This window comes from Neodiprion pinetum, chromosome 1, assembly GCF_021155775.2.
Source record: "Neodiprion pinetum isolate iyNeoPine1 chromosome 1, iyNeoPine1.2, whole genome shotgun sequence".
In the NCBI taxonomy this organism is placed as follows: Eukaryota; Metazoa; Arthropoda; class Insecta; order Hymenoptera; family Diprionidae; genus Neodiprion; species Neodiprion pinetum.
The window spans coordinates 32,011,395-32,034,161 of NC_060232.1; the positions used below are offsets into that span (position 1 = coordinate 32,011,395).

Sequence of the window (22,767 nt, forward strand, 5' to 3'; positions counted from 1 at the left end):
GTGGTAGGAAATTTGGGTAGAGTTCTTGGAATTTTTGTGATTTCTTCCCTCAATATTGCTCTAAGGCAAATGTTCTATTGGTACGTAGTACATACATCTATAGACAGCAACTGCGTGCAATATAGTGTGTACTTTGAAAAATGTAAAAGTTCTCTAACAACAGAGCACATGAAATTTGAGAGAGAATGACTATTTTAATTTACTACTAAAAATATTATCCGTAAAATTCAATGACCTTGCATGAGTAAAGTGAGTTCATTAGGTAATAATGGTTGGAATGTCTCCTGAAAAAGATCAGTATTTTTATCAGGAACAGGGTAAAATATTAGGAAATTTGACATGCCATTAACGCGTCACCCTAAATAAGTAATTTGAGTTTCTTCAAACTCCAATTCTTGCGATTCTGTGAGCGAAATAATGAAATTCGCAAATTGACCACACGTATTCACAAAATTACAATACATCAATTTAAAAAATTTTAATTATAACTCTTGATGTAGGTCATAATGCATAAAGTTTTGTTATACTCTTGTATTTGCAGATAAGTTTTTTAATTCGCATTTAAGCGAAAATTTTTAATTCTTGACTGCGTAAGTCAAAGTAAGTAATAAAAGGTTTATCTGTAAATATTTCTTCAGCTGTTTCTAGTCAACTTGATGTTACAAGGAGATTTTATATAGAAATAATGCTTCACGATCGCAAATATCTAATTTGTAACAGCAAATACTTGGCGCAAATATAAGCACGTCTTTGACCTGAGATGCGCCCTCTCTAGACATAACCAAAAAATGCAGTCAGTGTGTCGGGTTCGAATGGCTTTGTTGTAAACTGTACTGACATCAACGATGGCACTGAATGAAATGAAAAACTGTCAGAAAAGTATGATGCCACTAAGGGAACCCAGAAGAAAGCGAAGGGTTCGACTTCGGCCACGTAAGCCATTCCCAATTAATATAGGTTCTGATAATGAATGGATCGTTTATACCGGCCACCTCGCCAACCTGGGAGTCTGTGTCACAGAACTGTACGATATCGAAGCTCTACATTCCATGGTAATAGTAACTGTCATAACAAGTAATAACCATCTTGAAATTGCTTTGAGATATAGAATACTCATTATTTATGTGTATTTGAATAATTTTTTTGCTCAATTCAGTTAACAGGCTTACTTTTAAATTCAGATAAAATAAAGTAGTGATTGAGCTATGATATATCTGAAACATTTGTGGTGCAGTAACAACTAATTTTTCATCAATTTTTACTATGTGTAGGGTTTTTTTGGGAAGGGATCTCTATCGCGAAGTTATCCAAACTTTGAGAGGACTAGACGGCCAGTTGTGAGACACAGACAATGGGCTAGACGACAAGAATGGCTTGAACAAGCAAAACATCTAGCGGCTGAAGCTCTGGCAAAATCTATGGAAGAGGAAAAGTGGAAAAATACTACAGATATCGACTCATCAAAAGAAATGAATGGCAAAAAAAAAACTTCGGGTAAATAAAAACCTTGTCGAAACGGTATTCACGTATTGCTAACCCAAATATTAATCAAAAATAAATTATAAACTCCAAGTCATTTACATTTGAAAACGGGCATTTTACTTTAGAAATTTTGTTATGCATTATGTGCTGCAATTTTATCTGATGTCAATGTTTCAGACAACAGTCATGCTTTTTCTTCATAGGTGAACATTGATATCCGATTTTTAAATGACCTTATCTTGTTACGTAATAGAAAGAAAAAAAGACGAAAAAATAGTAGCACGAACAATTTGAACCAACGTCGACCTTACAAATCTTAATTTCAAATCGCTCAATCACAGGGATGACAGCAGCATTTGATGACAAATATCTAGAGTGCTTGCATCAGAATTATTTGCAAACAGAATATGAGGAGTTTACTGCCAATCTGGGATTTTCTAGGTGCTACCCTTTCAATAACATTTATTATAATCAACAGTGTCAGAAGTTCAGGAGGCAAGTGCAGATGGACGTGCATCTGAAAATGAGAAGAATATTGTAAAAGATGATAGTGTACATGATTCAGGCGAGAAGACAGAACCTGCAGAAAAAAAACTTAGACTTGCAACTCAAGAAGTAGCCAGATCTTCTGAAAAAAGTGGAGATTGCTCAAATGAAGAAATGGATGACAAATGTGAGCAAAATCAAGTTGATAAAACAGTGTCAGTCACACAAATTCAGAATAACGATTCAAGTCCTATTCTATTTAAGAATATTGAAACACAAGACTCCCATAAAACTGCTGACAAATTGACATCTGTAGCTGCAAAAGTAGATGAAGTTGTTCTTGACACCAGTGAAGAGGAAGATGAAGTATGTGAAATTTCACATGTTGAGACTACAGAATCCATGACACAAAATGTCTGTGGTGATGCAGATATTATGGTATTAAATGATGAGAAAATGTCAACAAGTTTAGATGAAAAAAACTGTTGTGAAATTGAAAATGAGACGAATGTCGAAGATGACCACGAAATGTTGGAGAGAGAATTGTTAGTTTTACCTGACAGTGACTCTGACGCCGAAAATTATTTGAATAACGTGAAACCAACAGTTGAGAAGGAAGGTTTTCCTGTTAGAGAAGTAATGTATCTCACATTTGAAGAGACATTTTTTCTGATGTTTGGATTGGGTTGCCTACAAGTTATCGACTTTGATGGTAATTCGTTGAGTATTTTGGATGCGTGGAATCACTTCTGCCATGTGCAAAGTGACTTTGTACAAAAATATGTTGTATATCATTACTTTCGGAGTAAGGGCTGGGTGGTTAAGTCTGGCTTGAAGTATGGCGGCGATTTCTGTAAGTAGCATTTATAAATTATGCATGTAATAAATAAATTTTTTTTAAAAATGCATAATGTTTATATGAAAATAAATCATAGTAGTCGGGAATTTTTATTTTAGTTAGAATTTTTCTGTTTCTTAATCTTGATGTTATTGAAGTAAGAACTTGGGTCAAGATCGTGGACGATGGAAAATATTTTAAAATCAATACAATTGATCCTATTGCAGTGCTGTACAAACAAGGGCCTCCATTTTATCATGCATCGTATATCGTGATTGTGGAAGTGTTAGATGCAGATACCTTGATCACAGATGACAAGAAAACAACACGCAAAATGACTTGGAAAAAATTATATGGCCTTGATAGATTATCCGAAACTGCTGCTAAGGTAGTGGGGTGTGTTCATATCAATATTAGTTTTGCATGTCAGTGCAAACTTATTGCTCATTTTGTATATAATTCCAACATCAGTAAAATATTGAAGATTATTTTGTATTCTATTCTGATCCAATATCAAGAGATAAAATAGTGTCGTCTCCTTACGTGAGTTCATTACTTTGCAGGAAATATTATTTGCCAAAGTCCTTTGGCCATCAAAAATTCCAAGAAGTGAAATCCCTTCCACCCCGGAACTCTTGTGCGAATTTATGGTGCAAGAGTTACTTTATAGGAGATGGATTCCGAAACAAAATAGAGAGGAAATTGATTTAGAGGATGAAAATGATGATTTAGAGTAATGAGAACAATTTTTACATACAATCTTTAAATTTCACGATTTATTGCTAATTATTCCTAACGAGCCACGCATAGTCCATAGTTGACTTGAGATCACTTCGTAGTTTTCTTGTTTTTATACATACATAAACAACGCGATTTGAGAATATGAAAGATGTTTTGTTCAAAGTTACAAAGTAATTACAAATTCTGTCGGCAAATGATACTAATAACAATACAATTATTTACATATTAGACCCTATTCTGTTGGTACCCACTGGTGCTCTGGAACCTTTGCCAATACCTGTTCTTCTGTATTCACTTCTTTCAGCCAGATACTCTTGTTTACATTCTTCGACAAACTCTGGATTATTGAACCATTTTGTCAAACATTCTTTCATTTCACTATTTTCGTTCCGGCACTTCGTTACCATTAAGAAACCAGTACTAGAACAGCATTTGCTGAAAGCTGAAAAAAGATAAATTATTACAAAATAATCAATTAAAGTAAATGCGATATAACTGTGTAAAAAATTGCTGAGCTTTTTTAAAAAAAATTAACTTTATGTATAGCGTGTTATGTGTGACGAACCTACCTTCAACTTCTTTGACGCACTTTTCCTTCCTCGATCGTTCACGTACTCTTTTGGGTATAAGAACTTGTAATTCTAGTTTTCTCAAAGACAAGTCATCAGGATTACCTGTAAGAAAATGCGTATCTCGTTCCACAAACCATTACAAACTGAACTAACCTCAACACTTTAACTGATTCGTGAAATTTATGTACAAAGTATGCTTTGAAGTAAATTGATAACCATTTATTTACAAGTATGATAATAATCGCTACGTTAATTATATATTGCGGCGATAATTACCCACTCCGTGAGGTCCACCTGTGTAATTTTTTGAAGGTACGTGTTTCTCTGCCATTTCTTCTCCCTTTCCTTTCGATCGTACTGATCACAGCAATCATAGCTTTTGATTTCCTCCGATAGGCACTGCATAGTGCACTGAACTGCTTTGATTGGTTGATCCCCGTAGCCGGTCGGTACCCACCATGCATTTCGGTGATTCTGCATATTTTCCAACATTTTCAGATTGTCATTCTTCCAGAATTGAAAGGATTGTTTATTTCAGTCGCTCGAAAATTAAGTAGTTAACTACGGACGGGATTTGAATCTAGAATTAACCTTCTTAAGTAGGTAAGTATGCTCTAGTTGTATAATAACATTTGCATTTAACAAACGCCTTAAACATGACCGGATTTTGACAATCGGGCAACTAACCTCAATTCTCCGTTTACAGAACACCATTGTTCATTCATACAATTTAATTCTGTTTTTTCCCGAAAAATGAATCTAATCTGGCCGAATCGATTCGTTACAATACTTATTCCTATCACTGCGTTTAATTTATAGAGGAAATGGACCGTCTGTTACGGTTAGGAGGCGGTATGCCAGGTCTGAATCAAGGACCCCCACCATCGGATGCTCCTGTAGTAGATACTGCTGAGCAGGTAAATAACATTTCCATCTAAGCAATGTCATAACAAAATATTTTTGTTATAAATGTAAATGATGACTTAATTGTACTCAGTTATATTCCATTATGGTGAGATTACATGTTCTGAATCATAACTCAGATAGTTTCAAACTAATTACTTTATCCCAGGTATACATATCTTCACTGGCTTTACTCAAAATGTTGAAACATGGACGCGCAGGTGTACCCATGGAAGTTATGGGATTAATGTTGGGTGAATTTGTAGACGACTATACAGTCCGAGTCATTGACGTGTTTGCCATGCCGCAAACCGGAACTGTAAGATGTTTATTATATTAAAAATGTTCATCACGTAAGATGAGTCTGTAAACAAAGGTTATAGTGGCTCTGTTCTAGACTCACTTTGTAATAATTAAGTTGTTGATTATTGCTATAAATAAAATTATTTGATAATAAGTAGAAACTATTTTAATACATAGGGCAACGTTTTTGATGATATCCTAAATATATGTCTTTTTTGATAAGGGCGTTAGCGTTGAGGCTGTTGATCCAGTATTCCAAGCCAAGATGTTGGATATGTTGAAACAGACTGGACGACCTGAGATGGTAGTTGGATGGTACCATTCGCACCCTGGTTTTGGCTGTTGGCTTTCAGGAGTTGATATTAATACTCAGCAGTCATTTGAAGCACTTAGTGAACGTGCTGTGGCTGTTGTCATCGATCCTATTCAATCTGTGAAAGGCAAGGTCGTTATTGATGCTTTCCGATTAATTAATCCCAATATGATGGTAAGTTTATTTGCAACAAAATATGATATAATTGTGCAATAAAAAATGAGCTATTATCTGTATAACAGACACTTATTAATAGCGGACAAGATATCCAGTCCCAAGGGTGTCCGCTATTGGGAAGTTTCACTGTAATTACGAAAGTTGAATTATAATCCATATACTAATTAATTTCATAACAATTTGAAAACATACTAATATCTGATGCGAAAAATGTTGACCAAGTGTATGGCAGATTTGATTTTGCAATGTCAATTCTATACTTACATTATTTACGTTTAGGTCTTGGGGCAAGAACCTCGCCAGACTACATCCAATTTGGGTCATCTGCAAAAGCCATCAGTGCAAGCGTTAATTCACGGATTAAATCGTCACTACTATAGCATTAGTATAAACTATCGTAAAAATGAACTGGAGCAGAAGATGCTCCTCAATTTGCATAAAAAATCATGGATGGATGGTCTCACGCTTGCTGAATACTCAGAACATGGAAAACTTAATGAAGGAATTGTTTCCGACATGTTGGAGTTAGCCAAAAATTATAATAAGGTACGCATTCTCTCTTTATTGCATCTAAAGCATTTGATCTGCAATGAAACATCTTGTGAAATGTTAGCCGAATGATCTCGAATTTAGCTATGATTGACTGAATTTATTACTTCTTAGGCATTAGAAGACGAAGAAAAGATGACACCAGAGCAGCTGGCAATAAAAAATGTCGGAAAACAAGATCCAAAACGGCATCTTGAAGAAAAAGTCGATACACTAATGACTACAAATATTGTGCAATGCCTCGGTGCTATGCTTGATACTGTGGTGTTCAAGTGATGTTTTCTCATTATATAATTTACCTACGAAAATTGAACATAAAACCGTCTTTTTAAAATAAAATGAAAACAGTAAAATTGGTCTTATATTTTGTCGTATATCCAAAGTTTCTTTTTTCAATAAATGTCGGAAACAAATTTTCCATAACATCTCACCTTGTAATCACCATGTACTGTGTCTAACGACAAGTATTCAATCTTAATACCACATTTTGTGTTTGCATAAAAAAATGGATTTTATTTTAGGAAAAGGGCGTATGATCAAGCAACATTACTGTACAATTGTTTACATTGTAATTTATTTGAATTCCCTGCAAATTGGCCAGCCTTAGAATGAAATTATGTACAGTATCTTGCGGTTAATTACATATTCGTTTATAAAAACAAATACCGTAAAATGAGCAGAAAAATAATGGTGCATAGATTACAAGCACGACAAACCTATGGTTTGAAGGTCCGAGAATATACAATTTGTACCGTTAAGATGTGGGAATATTTCTTCACTTAGCCACTCAGTGTAACAGGTCACGAATTTTATTCAATCGGATATTCCCCAATCGTAAAATTAATTTTATACCAAATACCGAAAGCTGTAGATGATTATAAAACTAAACTTTTCAAACTCAATATACACATAATGTACATCATGCTCAGTATATCAGGTGAATATCAAGAAACAAAACCATGTAGGTATTGTTTTCACATTGGTTCTGTATTAAAATGATGCGTGTAATTCGAGATGTGTCTTCAACGATCCTACAAATATAAGGGCGAACGATTGATATATCAATTTTTCACAATTGTTTGGCATGTTTAGCGCAAATTAATATTTGAAACGAGCTTTTGCTATACTATAAAAATATCTGATTTTAAGCATAATAGACGTTCTGCTAACCTATCACTTCATTATTTTCATTAGTAAAATAGTTGAGATTGATTTCGGTAAGTGTATCATAGTATCAAGAACGGAATCAATTCATTTCTCAGGTAATAATTGCATCTCCGTTTAGTTGACGTAAGTGGAACTTTTCAGGCCCCTTTAGGATGTAAATAAAAATATATAACTTTGTTTCGTATCGTATGAAATATTTTTCATTTTACACCAAATAACTTCAGGATGACTGATAAGTATAACTTTAGCATGCCTGTTATATGGTATGTTTACGAATTTCATTATTCGCTGGCTGGCGCTTCTTGGTCTTTATCCTTCTTCTTTTTCTTCTTCTTTTCTTTCTTCACATGTGTTTCCTTCAATAGAAAAAGAAAGTAATCACTATTAAAAAAAATTGAAAACATTTCGTACTTTACAATCAATGGTTTTATGGTCGATTGCAGCAATTTATTCAAAACTCGCAAAGATTTTTACATGGGTATTTGTCATGTTGCGTCAAATAATTACTTATTATTTTGCCGCACGTATTTTTAATAAACCAGATTTGGATTGTGAAATATATGGATATACTAACTTCAGTAGCTGCGTTTGCTGGAGTTTCAGTTTCAGTAGCATCTGTTTCTTCCGTTACTTTCTTCTTTTTCTTATCTTTTTTATGCTTCTTTTTTTCTTTTGGTGACGCAGTTTCTTCATCCTTGGTTTCTTCAGCAACCGATGCATCAATTGAACTTGTTGTAGGATCCAGTTTTCGTTTTCGATTAGTGGCATCTTCGACTCCGTTAACATCAGTCTGATACAAGTAAGCAATAACAGAATCATGTTTAATCACGTCATATTCTCCATTTTACTGAGTGAAATTCATGTTTAGCATTTTCTGAGAACTTTTAATAATATTTAAATATTTTAATAGTTGAAAAATACTTTAAGTCAAAAAAGAGGCAAGTGACACTTCATTATAAGAGCCAGTAGAACACAGAACACTTCGATACTGTAAGAGCACATATAATATGCATAGAAATGACTCAGATATTTAGAACAAGTTATGACACTACCACAAAAAGTAAAATTAATATGGTACCTTGGAATAATCCACGTAACTTGTGAGCCAGTCAGACGGTGTTTGTTCATTTGGTTTTCCATGCTTATCCAATTTGCCTTCCTTTATCATCCGTTTTTTTATTGAGGCCTTAGGACCCAGTCCCCACTTCCTGGGATAGGCATCCCTTTCCATAATCACGCGTTTTATCTTAGCAGCTACACCATGATCACAAGCGGTCATAGTAGGTGACGTCATAAGTGCAATAGCTATTTGCGGAATAAAACGAATGGAGTCAGTAAGTACAGAAAATTCGATCCCGCAGTCATGAATATTTTTTGATAATGTGAGTACAAATAGAATTTCATTCAAAATAGTCTATCAGAAATTTGACCCTCTGAATTTTGTTACTATCAGCAACTTATTTAATTTCAGACAGTGATAACATGTCATTAGTCGTACCAAGAGCAATAGCTTCTCCTTTGCTGGTGACAATTACAATTTCTTCATTAAGCTCGATTCCATCATCGTATAATAGAACACCAGGTACCATTATTTTTGCTCCATAGCATATAGCATTTACCTGCAAAGAAAACCACAACAGTGAAACATTGCATGATTCTTTGTACTGCTTCAAATAATGTTGAGTGTCTATCAATTCAAACTCAAAACAATATAATACAGGAAATATACCAGAACAATTTTGTAATAATAAAACGAATACATACTGCACTATCCTTCAAAATAATTCTTTTGTGCTTCACGAGAAGAGCTTCTAAAGGTTTAATTACTCTGCGTAAATAAGTCTCATCACCGTGGTTCTCGTATAACCATTGAGCATCAAGAATATCATGCATTGTCACCATCCCGTCTTGTTCGGATTGTACACCGGACCTCGATCGACGAAGCTCTTCCATTTGACATCCAGTAGTTAGAAAGAGACCTAAGTGAACGCACATTGTTCTGATGTAAGAACCTGCTTCACAATCAACTTTAAATACTCCCATGTTTCGATCCTCGTCATAGTCAAGTAGAACACTATCATACACTGTCCTGACTCGCAACTGACGCTTAACTGCTGATATTAACGGAGGTCTTTGGAACAGTGCTCCACGCAATTTTTCTAAGCCTTGTTTCACCTAACATAAAGCACAGATTGTTACTTGAAGATCGTAATTCTTCGAAAATATTTTTTTTTTTCAATTTGTGCATTTCAGTTTCATATTATCATATGTTTTCATTTAAAAAAATGTGCATTCATTGCTCACCTTGAGAACATTCTCAACAGCAGAATGTAATTTGAATACTGCAATATACTGTTTTCCTGCAGATTGTTGCGACTTTACTAAACGAGTCGCTCTGTCTATACATACGATCAAACATCCTGTTACTTTAGGATCTAAGGTACCAGAGTGACCAGTTTTTTCAACTTTCAAAATTCGCTTGATCCAAGCAACAACTTCATGTGAAGACGGATTTGACGGTTTATCCAAATTGATGCAACCTGATTTAATGTATTCAGAGAGATTACGATGGAGAGGTGTTGAGCCGCACGTTAATGGTGTAAAACATTTTGTACGGGTCAATAATTTGTCGAAGTTCTGAAATGAAAGTAAAATCATTGAATTCGATAAACAATGTATTTGTAAATAATTATAACATATTTTAATTGAACCAACAAGGAACGTACTTTGAACAACAATGGCCAGTTGCCGTACTCCAATTTAACTGCTGCCTTGGAGGGTTCGACTTGGCATTTCATAGCCACTTGCAGTTCTCCGAGTGACTTTTTTTTATCTTTACGTTTTTCATTTTCTGTGAGGATCAAAAATCGTAAAACATAACCTCGCTAGCTAATAATTAATTACATGCGATACGAGCTAAATTGAAGTAAACTAAAACGCAAATGAGGGTTTATGAAGGGACATAGCATAAATGCGACGCGTAAGCTGTACAACACGCGTATTTCAAGCATAAATAATGGATGAAATATATGCGATAACACGTGTTTACCGCAAGATGTCTACTCGTTGATAATAACAGAAAACAGAAGATTTACGTTAAAATAAACATCCCGGCAGGCGTGGAAGGCGAGGACAAGTTACTAGAGTGATAAATAGCTTGTGTCGCATATTTATGATGAATAATATTTACCTGTTTCTGCCATTTTAAAATCACTGACAACACGTGCACTAAATATTTTAGTGCATTCGGCAAGCGAAGCTACGAATCTAGCTTCGAAAGAAAAGCGCTGGTTACACGCTGGCCATGAGAGGGACACGCTTCAATGCGAGATCGTGACAAGAGAACGTGGCTTAACACACTTCCATTTTTCAACACCGTCCGATAATGTCCAAACATTTTTGTCCAGAAATGTTGACCCACGAAGACGATGCCCAGGGCAATAGAAAAATGATGATATTTCTCTGATCAATCGATTCCATTTGTTACTTAGAAAAATTAATACCTCATTTGAAAACAACAGTAATATCACAGTATCACATAAGTATACAAGGAAATTGGACAGGGAATTCCCCAAACTTGTTACAACGCTTACATCGATCGTTATTTTGGTTAAGAATGCTTCGCTGGTGATTTCATAAATTTCTTACGCATCATTCATAGTGTTCGGGGAACACCCCGCGTTCATTCGCGTTCATCTCAAGCTCCATTTCGGTGGCTTGCGTCTTTCCGTGAGAGTATCACCACGTTGACGTTCGGCCGTTTTCTTGAACAATTATCTACGGTAAGTACAGTCATTATTTGCCTTCATATCGTCGGATTGCTTGTTTAATAGTCTGCTTGATAAAATTCACCTCTATCGGTCCCTGCTGTTCCTCAAAGGTTTACATGATTTTAGGTTATAGTTCAATCGCACGATGGATTACCGAGAAAGAGGTTCGAAAAATTTGCCATTTAAGCCGAGAGGTGCGGGTAAACCAAAAAATTGTATGAGACGCAAATATTATGATCAAAAAAATGAGCAAAGTCTAGCAAGTGAGGGTTCATCTTCAAATCATGAAGCTACACCTTGCACACAACCACCAGATGTTGATTATAGATCAACGAAATCTGGTCGTGACAGCTACTTGAGTAGAGGAGTCAGATCCGGCTCCTCCTATGGCCCACGAAATTTCATTAAGGGAAATCAGCGTGGATCGCAGATGTTTTCTATGCAAAATCACTCTTCTGATGGAAAATATTCAGATCATCAAACGGCAGTCAGTACTGTCAAATCATCACTTAGCGCCCAGTCTGCTGAATTTACCCCAAGAGCGACTACTTGCAATTTACAGGAATCATCTGATCCTTCTCTTGCATCACAACAAAATTTACTTGAAACGGGATCAGGAACTTGGATTCGCACTGATATTTCTTCTGATTCTGAAGTTTCGCGTCAGGTGAGTTTAGTTACCGTTAGTGATGTTGTCTTGTACATCTCTCATTAGTTGCAAAAAAATTTTACTTTGGACTTTGGTATTTATATATATCCTAATGGCAATGTAAGCAGCCTCTTAATGTTTGTCTCAGAATTTGAACGACTATTATATTCACTAAACGTCCAAAGAATTCGCTAGCAAAAATAAAATTAATCACCGATCAGCTGTAATATTTATAAAGCTAAGTTATCTCATATTCTGTGATATACATATATTATTATTAAGATATATTTTTACCACACAGAATGATCGAGGAACAACAAAATTCGTTGATGAAACGGGAAAAAAATCCTGTATCACAGAGGTCGAAGATGATTTGTTCAATGCCCCTGCTAATGTTTCATTAGTCCACTGTGTTGGAGCAGATTTTAGAATGGGTTCAGGGATTGCCGTACAATTCCGTGAGAAATTTAATTCGACTGGTAAATTATTCGATCAAAGAGTAAAACCAGGTGGCGTAGCCCACCTTACTGATAATGAACGATATGTGTTTTACTTAGTAACAAAACAAGCAAGTACAGGTAAGCATGTATGTTTTATGCTCAATGTAACATTATATTCATCATTTTTTAGTATACACAATTGATTGTTATTAAGTACTCTGACTATATGACCAATACTAAATATCTTTGTACACTTTCATTAAAGTGTTTACATACATTTCGATTTGTCGTCATTGATTTAATGCAATTCCAGATAAACCTACAATGGACACAATGAAACAGAGTCTATATGCGCTGCGTGAAAGATGTATAAAACTCAAAGTCACGGAAATTGCAATGCCACGAATTGGATGTGGGTTGGATGAGCTTCTGTGGAAGGATGTAAAATCTATTGTGGAAGAAATTTTTGGAAATGTCTTTGTTATAACTGTTTATCATTTAGAGAAGGTAAGTTCGTATTGAGGCAGTACATTTCATTGCTAAGTTATAATTTACTTGCTCAAAACTAACATAATTGCACAAGTGAAATACTGTCCCTTCTTTTTAATTATGCAAATTGGAGAAAATTACATGGTCCTAACAAAATTGATGGGTGACACGCATATTCAAATTTTTGGTTCGATCACTAGAATATGCTTAAAGGTTGTTTAAGTGCAGTTTTCAATAGATTGGATTTTGAAATTACTAACCTTCTGGATTTAGGAAATACTGCAAACTCTATTCCATGATAATGGAACCCTGTAACTGTCTGTAAATACATTTTCTTGGATGAAATCATGATTTTTGAGTTTCTCAATATGCACAAAAACAAATACAATTAGTTGATCACTAAAATATTACTTTCTTTTACGTCATAGGATGATAGTAACATAGCTAAATCTGGTTGTAAGTCAAAAGTAAAAAATGAAGACTTACAGTTAAAAGACATAGAGCCAGGAACAGGGCTTCTTTACATTGGTTATAAACGGCCATACACATCTAAGGAAATGCGGTCCTTAAATGAGAAATATCCCTTCCTCAATCATTTAAAACGAACTTCATATAAGCTTGGAAGCGCATTTCGTACTCCACTTCAGTCAAAAGATATAGTTTATGGTTTGATTTGTAAGGAGTCTGAAAACAGTCCTGTAAGTTTTACACATCTGGAATTAGCTATTCAGCGTCTGAAAGAGTACAATATCAAGGATGAGTACGAATATTTTGGGTTGCAAGCTTTTGAAGATTGTGATGACCCTTACATTATGGCAAAAATAGAGACCATGTTCAGAAATTCGTCAATAAACGCAGAATTCTGGATTTGCTGGCCACCTTCATTGGTATGTATGCGTCCATCCAAATCGATCCGATATTTCACGTAAAACACTTTTTTACCATGATTTAAGATGATCCAATTGGTACAGATTGCAAATATTAGAATGATTAATTCTTTTTTTATATACCAGCGAAAAAAAGATGAGAATATGCAAGTTGAAAGCCGACTTGATTCTACTGAAGTACAAGAATCATCTTCTCCCCCTCTATTAAACATTGATAAGACAACCAAGGGAACAAAAAATAAAAATACATCGCCAAGAGTTGAAGAAAACTGGTGTGGTAAAGAAAAAAATTCTAAAGCAGAAGATCAAGATATGAGTACAGTTCAAGAAAAGATCACTGCACAATCGTTGAGTGATGAAACCAATTCAGAAAAGTCAAAGCTTGATTTCACTCCTTGCAATGCGTTAAACGAAACTCAAAACACTGATGACTATGATTGGGGGTCTATGCAACCCCAATCCGCGAAATTGTCTGAATTGACTGATACTTCGCATAATGACAATCACAGTGACTGGTGGGACCCAGAGGTTCGTTAAAACATTTTCTGATTGTCAAACCTCATTTGTGTTCAGCAGTTGTGTTGTTTTTGCTAATGGATAGCACCTTAGACTGAAAATCTATACATTTGATCTATAAACTTATTTTATATACTTTTGTTATAAATTCTTTGGTAAAGATTACATGCATTCTTCTATGAAGGGTAGAAATACACATTACGTATATGGGCAAGTAATGTGCGACATAAAGTAGCTATCTCAAAGGAGTGCCATAAAAGTTGTTACATTAGCCGAACAATTAACTTCATACTAATATATTGTATAAATTATGCATTCCACTAGTAGTTCATACACCTCTGATGTTTTAACTGTAACATGGTTCTGCTTTAACAGAGTAGTCCGAATAAAGTCGATGATGACGATTCATATGCTGAAGCTGAAAGAAAAAAAAGTAAAGAGAAGGAAGAGATGAACCGCCTTATTAGACAAAGAGAAAAGTTACAAAGACAAAACGAGAAACCGAAATCATGTGTCACTGAATGTAAAGGTGATTTATTTGATGCCGAGAAGACTGTGAGTCTGGCTCATTGCGTTGGAGCTGATTTCCGAATGGGTTCAGGGATTGCTGTACTTTTTAGGCAACAATTCCAGTCCGTACCAGAACTTCTCGATCAAAGAGCAAGCCAGGGCGAAGTAGCTTACATTCAAAAAGACGGAAGATATATATTTTATTTGGTCACCAAGACTGAAAGTACTGGTAAGCGTTTTATAGTAAACAATAGATTTTATAACTAAAAAAATATATTTTTGTTATCCTGATGCTTTTTTTAGAATGGATAAAATTACGAAACCTAGTTGGTTGTAAAAGCTGACTTTCCAAACAGATTGCAACTTTTAAGAAGGTTTGACAGTTGTGTAAAGGCAGAAAACCGTTAGAAGCCTTTGGCTATAGTTAGGGAATTATTTCTAAAACGTATATAATAACAATGATTAGTTTATGTGCAAATTCATAAGTTAGTATGACCACCTTGCCAATACACCAATTCAGTTTTCTTTTAATATGTAACAACATACCCTTTCAAGTGTGACAACATGTTACCTGGGCACTAAAAAGTGATCAATTTACAAATGATGGTCTCTATCTTTAGATATACTTCAATATAATGTGATTTTGAAATAACTGTCCATCTTCAGATCTTACCAAAGTTTAATATATGTTTTGATGAAAGTACTTTCCTTTTCTCAATTTGTCACGCTTTCTTTTTTAACGTCCCACCCTTCTTCTTCCGAAGATATTCACCCCGAAAATGAAAAGTTGTGTTCTCACCTGATGTTACCGTTTTAATGTCTAGAGAATGACTTTCGACCATTTTCGGATGGACGTCTGGTGGGTGGGTACATGGGTGTGGGTGTTAAGAAATTTTGGTCAAACGATATTTTGAAAACTAATAACTGCCTTTCAATGATCTTGGTCTGAATCAACGGGGCTTTACTTCACTGAGAAATCATTAGATTTTGGGTCGGATCGGTACAGTCGTTTTTAAGCTATTAGAATAAATGCATGCAAAAATAAATAAAAATGATAGTACTTTGGAGATGGTTTGACGTATTTTGATGATCTTGGTCTTAATTGACATGGCTCTTCTTAGTCTAGAACTAAGTAAATTTTGGATGTCATTGGTCACGTAGTTCTCAAGTTATTTAACTAATAACATCAAAAAAGATACACTAATTACAATATCTCGATCATCGCGGCTTTTCTTAGTTTTAGGCTTTTAGACTGGCTGAATTTTGGATTTCATTAGTCCGACAGTGTTGAAGTTATTTGATTAACAAATTTGAAGAAATCACTAATCGATTTGTTGATGTTTTATGAGCTCGAAATGTATTTAAGCAGGAAGTATTACGTACCAACGATAGCCAAATCACTTATCTGTTTCTATTTTGTAATTCTAGGAAAGCCAACATATGACACACTCAAAAGAAGTTTACTGGCCCTACGTGCAAAATGCAAAGAATTAAATGTGTCTGAAATTGCTATGCCACGAATTGGTTGTGGACTGGATCGACTCGATTGGGATAAAGTAAAAGATATGCTAGAGGAAATTTTTGCCAATGGTTTTTCGATAAAAATTTACAATTTACAAAAGGTGAGTTCAAATTTTCATACTAATATCGAATGTATATTGCTTCATTTTATTACATTTCACCAGCTGCACTGTCACAATCACCATTTTGCTTATTCTTCTCTATTTAGTTATATTTAGTTGTAACCAACGTGCCAGCACAAGACTTTTGAATGTTGATAACTATGCTTTGTTATAGATGTTTGAAAAGCTTGAAAAATCAACTTTAATGATCTGTGCATGAATTTGAAAAATATAAACATTTTACGAGTATTTTAACTTTTAACGAGAACTGAATTTTGCCTGCCTTAAATGAATTGCAAATAAAAGTTAGAAGAGCGTCCCGTTAGACTTGAGCTAGAGAGCTCATCCTTTGGGAGGATCTTTTTTCTATCAAACCCTAAAATTTGAAGGGGCAAGAACGAAAAAAAACCTTATTTTTAACTGTCCTAATCCGGAGTAACATAGAGTTCACGTGATTATTATAACAGATTTCGGTAATTGTAATTTGCCATGTTATGTGTGTGTGTAATTTTTGTTGGTGGTTTGATTGAGTGGCTTCGCAAGGATACTAGAAAAATTTCTGGTATTGTGCATTGTTGGATGTGTTTCTATTAATCAAAAAATAGCAAAGCGAACCTAACAATTGAACATTTTCTGAATGCACCAGTATGAGTGTGAATTACCGCGTTCAAAGAAAAATCGGCATCACTTGTATTGATCCATGCATCGACTGTATATGTAAGCTTTATGCTCTAATAAATCTGCATGACTGATACTGTTTTTACTGGAACAACCTAACTTGGAATGTTACAGTTGAGAGCTTATATACTACTTTTTGTATTTTCTTTCCTCACGGTTTTTACTTTTTCCTGCACAGCTTGCTACATTTTTCCATTTTTGGTGTAATCATAACTGATATGGATTTCTTGGGTGTAAAATTGTGTGGTTGCGAGCAGAGTGCAATTTACAATAATTTCAGTACTGGACGATTCGGCTATCACCGGAACCAGAGTGTAAAAAGATTGAGTCTAATAAGAAAAAAGGAAAACCTAGCAAACAATCCAAGCAAAGTATTAAGCATACTAAAAAGGCAAAATCGAAAAAACGGAAATGAGTGTTGCAATATGAATTTATATTTTAGTCCGTGTAAAATATAATAAGGACTCTAGATGAATCAATTTCGCATGTCTAGGTATTGAAGACTTATTCTGTTCGATATGTAGTTTTTTAATTTAATCACTTCTTTATATCGAACTTGTGTAAAACAATATTTGCCATGTGTAGCATGCAGGGACAAGTGCTTAATCGATACATCTGGATTATACACATTACACGTTTTCATGCGGAACATAGAACAGAAGAGACACAAGATACCAAACTAAGATATTTCGTAATATAATAGAGATAAGTAATCTGGTTTATATCGGTTATGCAGTTAATTTATAAAACTATTGTATGGGTTCATTAAAATCCTTTCAGGTAGAAAATTGTCTCTTTTCCAAATATGACTTTGTGAGGTATTCTCTATTTCAGGATTATCAGGAGACGCCAAAATCTAGACCAAAAACAACAATCAAACTCCAAGTGTTATGTCTTAAGGATATTGAATCGCAAACAGGATTGTTATATATTGGCTCTTCAGATGGACATATTTCTGATGAGATGAAATCATTGGATGAAAAGTACCCCTTCTTAGCGCGATTAAGTAAAGAAAAACCAAGCTTGGGTACTGTTGTTTGCACAGATGTGTCATATCCCAGAGAAAAAGTATACGGCTTGATTTGCAAACACTCGAAAAATGATTGTGTCAATTATAAATACTTGCACCTCGCAATTAAGCAATTGAGAAAACTTAACAACAAAGATCGATATTCGCATTTTGGCATACAAGCGTTTGTAGAAAAACACGACAAGTTAGTGATGGCAAAGATTGAAACTATGTTCAGGTATTCGTACATAGAATCAGAATTGTGGATTTGTTTTCCACCTGACTTAAAACACTTGATGCCCCTGCCTAGTTCAGGAAGACCTTCAATGTAAAATAAATCAATATTTTAAATTAAATGTATGTACATCAATTAATTGAGCCTGATCTTCTACATATATAACTGCGTGAAGTCCGGATCACAACTGTTTCAGACCGTATTGACATCAAATTGTAAATATAGGACAAAATTAATCATTTTTACAGGAGATAAATGTAGCGAACATTCAAGTATTGCCATACATTTCCTTGCTACTGCACATTTTGCTGTACGAATTTGTGAAGCCTGAGAGCCCGTACACTTACAGATCGTGATGCGAAAAATGACGACATTTTATGATTTGCTCGTTGTCTGTGCTATTTGATGTTTTATTCAAAAAACATGCATATATTCTAATCTTAAAGGTGAAGTGTTCGTCTTATTCTCTATCTCCGACGCTCTATTTATATCCGGCGATGACGACATATCAACTCTATATTAATTTCATAGACCAGCTTTTCGATATTCCATTTTATATTGTACACATGCTTGATAAATATTTCGCTCTACATTGATAATTGAAATGGCTCAAGGAGTATATACAAATAGACGGCTAAAAACACGGGTGAATTTTGAGAATTTATGTATGGACAGAAAATTATTCAATTTTATTGGAATTTGCTTTGTTTTAAAATAGGTAGTTCAAGCTTTATTGGTATATTTTTGTTATTATATTCATTTAATAGGAAGCAGTGCTATCGACAATACCGTCAACTCTCTCGCTCGGCGACTTATATTTCGGTGCCCACAATATTTTAAAAATAGCTCAACCGATTTACTTGAAATTTAGATCCAGTGTTATTGGATAGTTTATCCTTTTCGCCACGTTCCGAAATTTCTTGTCCCCAGTAAAATTGTGTCTATTGCAGTTCAATTTTATTTCATGTCCAAAATTTACGAATTTTCTCATCAACGAGCGAAACGGTTGACGTTATTTTCAATAACAGTGTCTCTTATTTGATTCCGGTGACAAAAAGACGTAAAGGAAGCTCGATTTACATACTTTGAAACAAAACAAACCCCAATTGAGTTGAATAATTGGTTGTTAAGATATAATTTCTCAAACTTTATCCACTTTTCAGACTTCTAATTGTATATACTCCGCTATGAAAATGTGGATGAGACACGTGAACTATTCGCTGTAAGCAGGCCTCTCAGACTTTGTCAACCAAAATAAGTCGAGATTTGTCTGTCATAATTTTTCATAAAATGAATAGGGAATGCAAGTTAATGTTTTTTCTTCTAAAGTTGAACTGTGCTTAGTTTGACGTAAGATGCAGAATTACTGTCTTCAAACGTGTCTTTATATACTTCTTTATAAAATTTATCACATTGAGAAAATAATATTGCAAGCTAGTAGTTTTATAATGCAAGTTGATATTAGGCTACAGTATACGCAAGTACTGTTGCAACTTGTGGCGCATAATGTCGTATAACACACACACACAACACAGCTATATATAGTCGAATTTAGTTTAGATTCATTCCCGCAGGGTTTGAGTTGTATGGTTTTTGTTTATCAATGCTTGCGCATCAATGACGCATACATTAAGTAATCATGTATCTCAAAATAGGTTTTTAATAATAATATAAGCATGAATAAAGAGATGTTAAACCTTTAAAACAGTCTACTCATATTTTTGCACGTGTTTCATTGTACGAAAATACGGGATAACAAATATTTAATCTAATTGATTATATAGGATTACAAATAATTCAGTAATTCATGGTTGTGAAATATCGACTATTAGTTAGTATCTAGAAATAGAAAATGCTTGCGTAAGACGTCTATGGGAGAAATAGGATGTCTTCAATGAACAATGACAAATATAAAACAATAGCACTTGTTTCCTATACTTAATTTACCATATTATTTTCATCAGTGTGAATCTTATTTACAATCAACTTTCAGCCAATTCACAAGAGCCCTAACACTTCATATGGCAGCAGAGCTTCGTGGGGTGAAACGGATAATCAACGATCGCTCGGTACGTCCAACGAAATCCAACGAATGCTGGCATCCGTGGAACAAAAAATATGTGATCAGACTTCAGCACACCATGAATTGAGGGAAGATTTCCAAAAAATTTCAACCACAGTCGATGCTGTCTGCTTGGAGAATAAGTCCCTTCGCGAATATTGTGAAAAACTCGAAGGAAGACTGGCAGCACTGGAGTCCAAGTGCCTCCACGAACATTATCAAAAACATGAAGGAAGACTGGCGGATCTGGAGACTAGAAGTCCCGATCACGAAGCGGATCTCGCACCAGCAATGATTCTCCGCAACCCTATCTGCAATATGCGATCTGATTCTACGGATCCTATTTACAAGGAAAACGGTCGTCATTTACGTTCACATCATCAGAACGGGCCTCCTCCACTTGTACCGAATATAATTTCACCGCAGGTCTTTCCCAGTCCCCTTCATTACTACTCCCACGCAGGAATGCACCTGGTTCCGATGGAAAATGATATGTCCGCGAATTACGATTGCGTAAACGGTCAAATGATATCTACACCAAAGATATACACCGCTAACAGTCTACCAGACGAAAGACTGGCACTTTTGCATCGTGCACAAAATATTGCGCGTAGACTAAGATATGCATTTGTAACTGAGGGTTCTAATGGTATTATTTACTTACAAAAGGATAAGCATTCGGAACCCCTGCCAATCTACGGACATGGAGATTTAAATAATCTCGAGAATCCGCAAGTTTAACGTATGCTTTTGGGTAATTGATTCTGTGAAAAGATACGCCGTCGTATTAATTGTCGTTCCGCGTACTAATACATTAACATATACTTGTTACCTTATTCAATTAGTCAGAAGGACTTGAAACGTAACAAGTCTTGTTATCATTAAACACCTATCTTTACCTATGAGCAGTATCAAAAGCTTGAAAAATAAGTTTATTCCTCTTTTTTGTTCTCTATTTTTTTTGTCTAATTTCTTATTTTCATATATTTTGTACGTTTGTGTCATATGTTTATTCAATAAAACTCTGAGAGATTTTCATATTCCATCCAACATTACGCGTATACTTTTAACGATCTTCCATACCTCACGAATTCCTCAGGAAAAATTCTTGTTCATTGAGCTAATAGAAATCTTTGGCAAACTGTTAGAGAGTAGGTTGTTTAGCGTTAATCAATTATTCACTGTCGCAATCGGAATAATGGATCGTAATGCTTCTTATAATTAGAACAATGCAGGATAGTTGCGAATAGTAAGTTCTACAGTGTTGATGCTGCTGAAGGTGTGAATTTTGTTCGTCATATACAGTAAAGTGTTGTTGATTGCAACATAAAGTTGATATTCATAATTTTCTCCCAATTTATAGCTGCAAGAATTGTATTTTTATGACGCCCGTATTTACTTTTACCTAAGTTGTATAGATATGTGAGATATTTATAACAACATTATGACCAACTTGTGATCGGCTTATTCTCCGCATCTGATAACCCGGTAATCTAGTGAATTTTACGAAATTTTACGCTGAGAAAGATCGATCAGGTACAATAATACGATATTATACGTTGCTCGGGGTCGCACAATATCCTCTATTACCAGAAGCGATTTGTAAAGATCCCGAGCACTCAATAGCGTTAATATCCTCCCGGTGACAAATGAGCGTACGACGCCGCAGGACGTCCGGCGTCCCGATGCCACGCGCTTCTTCTTGTCCCAAGAGAAGTATCTGAAAAAAATCAACGTCTAAATGCTGCCGCGTTTTAACACTAGCAAAGTTTTCCTTCCGTTCATCAAATATCATCTAGAATAAAAACCGTTGAAAGCTACACAGGTAATGTACTTTGAAAAAGGATAAACCGCGTATTACCTTGAACGCGGATTTAAGTGGTAAAGGATACATTTTTCGAAAAAGTGACTATTTTTAGAGTGCCGAAAAATAAAAGCTACATTTATGCACAACTCACACCTCAGGGTGTAGAGAATACTTTATCCTTTTGAGTACTACGGGAAATAATTGTTTAGTCATTCCTAGGAGGGTGTGAGCACGATGTGCCAGATAATTAACCCGGCACAAAGGCCACAGTTATAACTATATGTATACTCTGTCCTCCAGTGGTATAGCGAACGATATTGGAGTTATTCGAACTGTTTTCATCTATGATGCCAACCGACATGTTATAAGCGAGTGACTTTGCTTTATAACAATACCTCTACCCCTATGCTGTACGTGTGCCCGTACAAACGCGGGGTGACCGATTGTAAAGTTACTGGCACCGTCTGGTACACCGATCAACAATACGCGTTCTATCTGTACGGCACGGATATGATCGTTTTACCTTCAAACTGAACCTTTTGTTGGTTTCTTCAGCACGCGT

At 35.1% G+C, this 22,767-nt stretch overlaps 5 protein-coding genes across 11 annotated transcripts; 3 read left to right on the top strand and 2 right to left on the bottom strand.

Moving 5' to 3' along the window:
- The first annotated feature begins 18 nt into the window (after positions 1-18).
- On the top strand, positions 19-4,341 carry Tsen2 (tRNA splicing endonuclease subunit 2). 2 transcript variants are annotated; one of them, XM_046608899.2, is made up of 5 exons: positions 19-1,052; positions 1,272-1,494; positions 1,961-2,821; positions 3,034-3,202; positions 3,370-4,341. In XM_046608899.2, the coding sequence occupies exons 1-5, from the start codon at positions 846-848 to the stop codon at positions 3,515-3,517; spliced, it is 1,608 nt and encodes a 535-aa protein (XP_046464855.1). In that variant the 5' UTR covers positions 19-845; the 3' UTR covers positions 3,518-4,341. The 2 variants fall into 2 exon arrangements, with proteins under 2 accessions (XP_046464855.1, XP_046464854.1); XM_046608898.2 differs by having other exon boundaries at positions 3,034-3,194.
- LOC124210686 (COX assembly mitochondrial protein homolog) lies at positions 3,568-4,859 on the bottom strand. 3 transcript variants are annotated; one of them, XM_046608908.2, is made up of 4 exons: positions 4,807-4,859; positions 4,400-4,593; positions 4,117-4,221; positions 3,568-3,989 (listed from the first exon to the last, which is right to left on the bottom strand). In XM_046608908.2, exons 1-4 carry the CDS (start codon positions 4,842-4,844, stop codon positions 3,766-3,768), a joined length of 561 nt encoding a protein of 186 aa, XP_046464864.1. In that variant the 5' UTR covers positions 4,845-4,859; the 3' UTR covers positions 3,568-3,765. The 3 variants fall into 3 exon arrangements, with proteins under 3 accessions (XP_046464864.1, XP_068989193.1, XP_046464866.1); XM_069133092.1 differs by lacking the exon at positions 4,807-4,859 and having other exon boundaries at positions 4,400-4,598; XM_046608910.2 differs by lacking the exon at positions 4,807-4,859 and having other exon boundaries at positions 4,396-4,544.
- Rpn11 (regulatory particle non-ATPase 11) lies at positions 4,567-6,717 on the top strand. 2 transcript variants are annotated; one of them, XM_046608905.2, is made up of 6 exons: positions 4,567-4,722; positions 4,939-5,036; positions 5,192-5,341; positions 5,549-5,812; positions 6,095-6,361; positions 6,479-6,717. In XM_046608905.2, exons 2-6 carry the CDS (start codon positions 4,944-4,946, stop codon positions 6,638-6,640), a joined length of 936 nt encoding a protein of 311 aa, XP_046464861.1. In that variant the 5' UTR covers positions 4,567-4,722; positions 4,939-4,943; the 3' UTR covers positions 6,641-6,717. The 2 variants fall into 2 exon arrangements, with proteins under 2 accessions (XP_046464861.1, XP_046464862.1); XM_046608906.2 differs by having other exon boundaries at positions 4,584-4,718.
- Positions 6,718-6,916: 199 nt separating this feature from the next.
- Positions 6,917-10,852, bottom strand: Nop60B (dyskerin pseudouridine synthase 1 Nop60B). The gene is made up of 8 exons (XM_046608900.1): positions 10,722-10,852; positions 10,258-10,382; positions 9,836-10,168; positions 9,296-9,706; positions 9,030-9,150; positions 8,610-8,836; positions 8,106-8,321; positions 6,917-7,887 (listed from the first exon to the last, which is right to left on the bottom strand). The coding sequence occupies exons 1-8, from the start codon at positions 10,732-10,734 to the stop codon at positions 7,813-7,815; spliced, it is 1,521 nt and encodes a 506-aa protein (XP_046464856.1). The 5' UTR covers positions 10,735-10,852; the 3' UTR covers positions 6,917-7,812.
- A 333-nt stretch (positions 10,853-11,185) lies between these two features.
- On the top strand, positions 11,186-21,420 carry LOC124210679 (uncharacterized). Of its 3 annotated transcripts, none has more exons than XM_046608894.2 (9): positions 11,186-11,313; positions 11,428-11,968; positions 12,252-12,528; positions 12,704-12,897; positions 13,308-13,766; positions 13,893-14,294; positions 14,658-15,021; positions 16,221-16,414; positions 20,330-21,420. In XM_046608894.2, exons 2-9 carry the CDS (start codon positions 11,447-11,449, stop codon positions 21,137-21,139), a joined length of 3,222 nt encoding a protein of 1,073 aa, XP_046464850.1. In that variant the 5' UTR covers positions 11,186-11,313; positions 11,428-11,446; the 3' UTR covers positions 21,140-21,420. The 3 variants fall into 3 exon arrangements, with proteins under 3 accessions (XP_046464850.1, XP_046464851.1, XP_046464853.1); XM_046608895.2 differs by lacking the exon at positions 20,330-21,420 and adding an exon at positions 17,927-20,070 and having other exon boundaries at positions 11,188-11,313; XM_046608897.2 differs by lacking the exon at positions 20,330-21,420 and adding an exon at positions 17,373-17,884 and having other exon boundaries at positions 11,188-11,313.
- Positions 21,421-22,767: the final 1,347 nt, after the last annotated feature.

Coding starts and splice junctions, on each gene's coding strand:
- Tsen2 (XM_046608898.2), top strand. CDS start 846: ATGGCACTGAATGAAATGAAAAACTGTCAGAAAAGTATGATGCCACTA. Junction 1,495..1,960: donor TGGCAAAAAAAAAACTTCGG/GTAAATAAAAAC, acceptor TATAATCAACAG/TGTCAGAAGTTCAGGAGGCA. Junction 2,822..3,033: donor GAAGTATGGCGGCGATTTCT/GTAAGTAGCATT, acceptor ATCCTATTGCAG/TGCTGTACAAACAAGGGCCT.
- LOC124210686 (XM_046608908.2), bottom strand. CDS start 4,844: ATGAATGAACAATGGTGTTCTGTAAACGGAGAATTGAG. Junction 4,594..4,806: donor TCTGTAAACGGAGAATTGAG/GTTAGTTGCCCG, acceptor GAAAATATGCAG/AATCACCGAAATGCATGGTG. Junction 4,222..4,399: donor ACACAGGTGGACCTCACGGA/GTGGGTAATTAT, acceptor ATTTTCTTACAG/GTAATCCTGATGACTTGTCT.
- Rpn11 (XM_046608905.2), top strand. CDS start 4,944: ATGGACCGTCTGTTACGGTTAGGAGGCGGTATGCCAGGTCTGAATCAA. Junction 5,037..5,191: donor TAGTAGATACTGCTGAGCAG/GTAAATAACATT, acceptor ACTTTATCCCAG/GTATACATATCTTCACTGGC. Junction 5,813..6,094: donor TAATTAATCCCAATATGATG/GTAAGTTTATTT, acceptor ATTTACGTTTAG/GTCTTGGGGCAAGAACCTCG.
- Nop60B (XM_046608900.1), bottom strand. Junction 10,169..10,257: donor ACTGGCCATTGTTGTTCAAA/GTACGTTCCTTG, acceptor CTTTCATTTCAG/AACTTCGACAAATTATTGAC. Junction 9,707..9,835: donor CTGTTGAGAATGTTCTCAAG/GTGAGCAATGAA, acceptor GCTTTATGTTAG/GTGAAACAAGGCTTAGAAAA.
- LOC124210679 (XM_046608894.2), top strand. CDS start 11,447: ATGGATTACCGAGAAAGAGGTTCGAAAAATTTGCCATTTAAGCCGAGA. Junction 13,767..13,892: donor TTTGCTGGCCACCTTCATTG/GTATGTATGCGT, acceptor TTTATATACCAG/CGAAAAAAAGATGAGAATAT. Junction 14,295..14,657: donor GTGACTGGTGGGACCCAGAG/GTTCGTTAAAAC, acceptor CTGCTTTAACAG/AGTAGTCCGAATAAAGTCGA.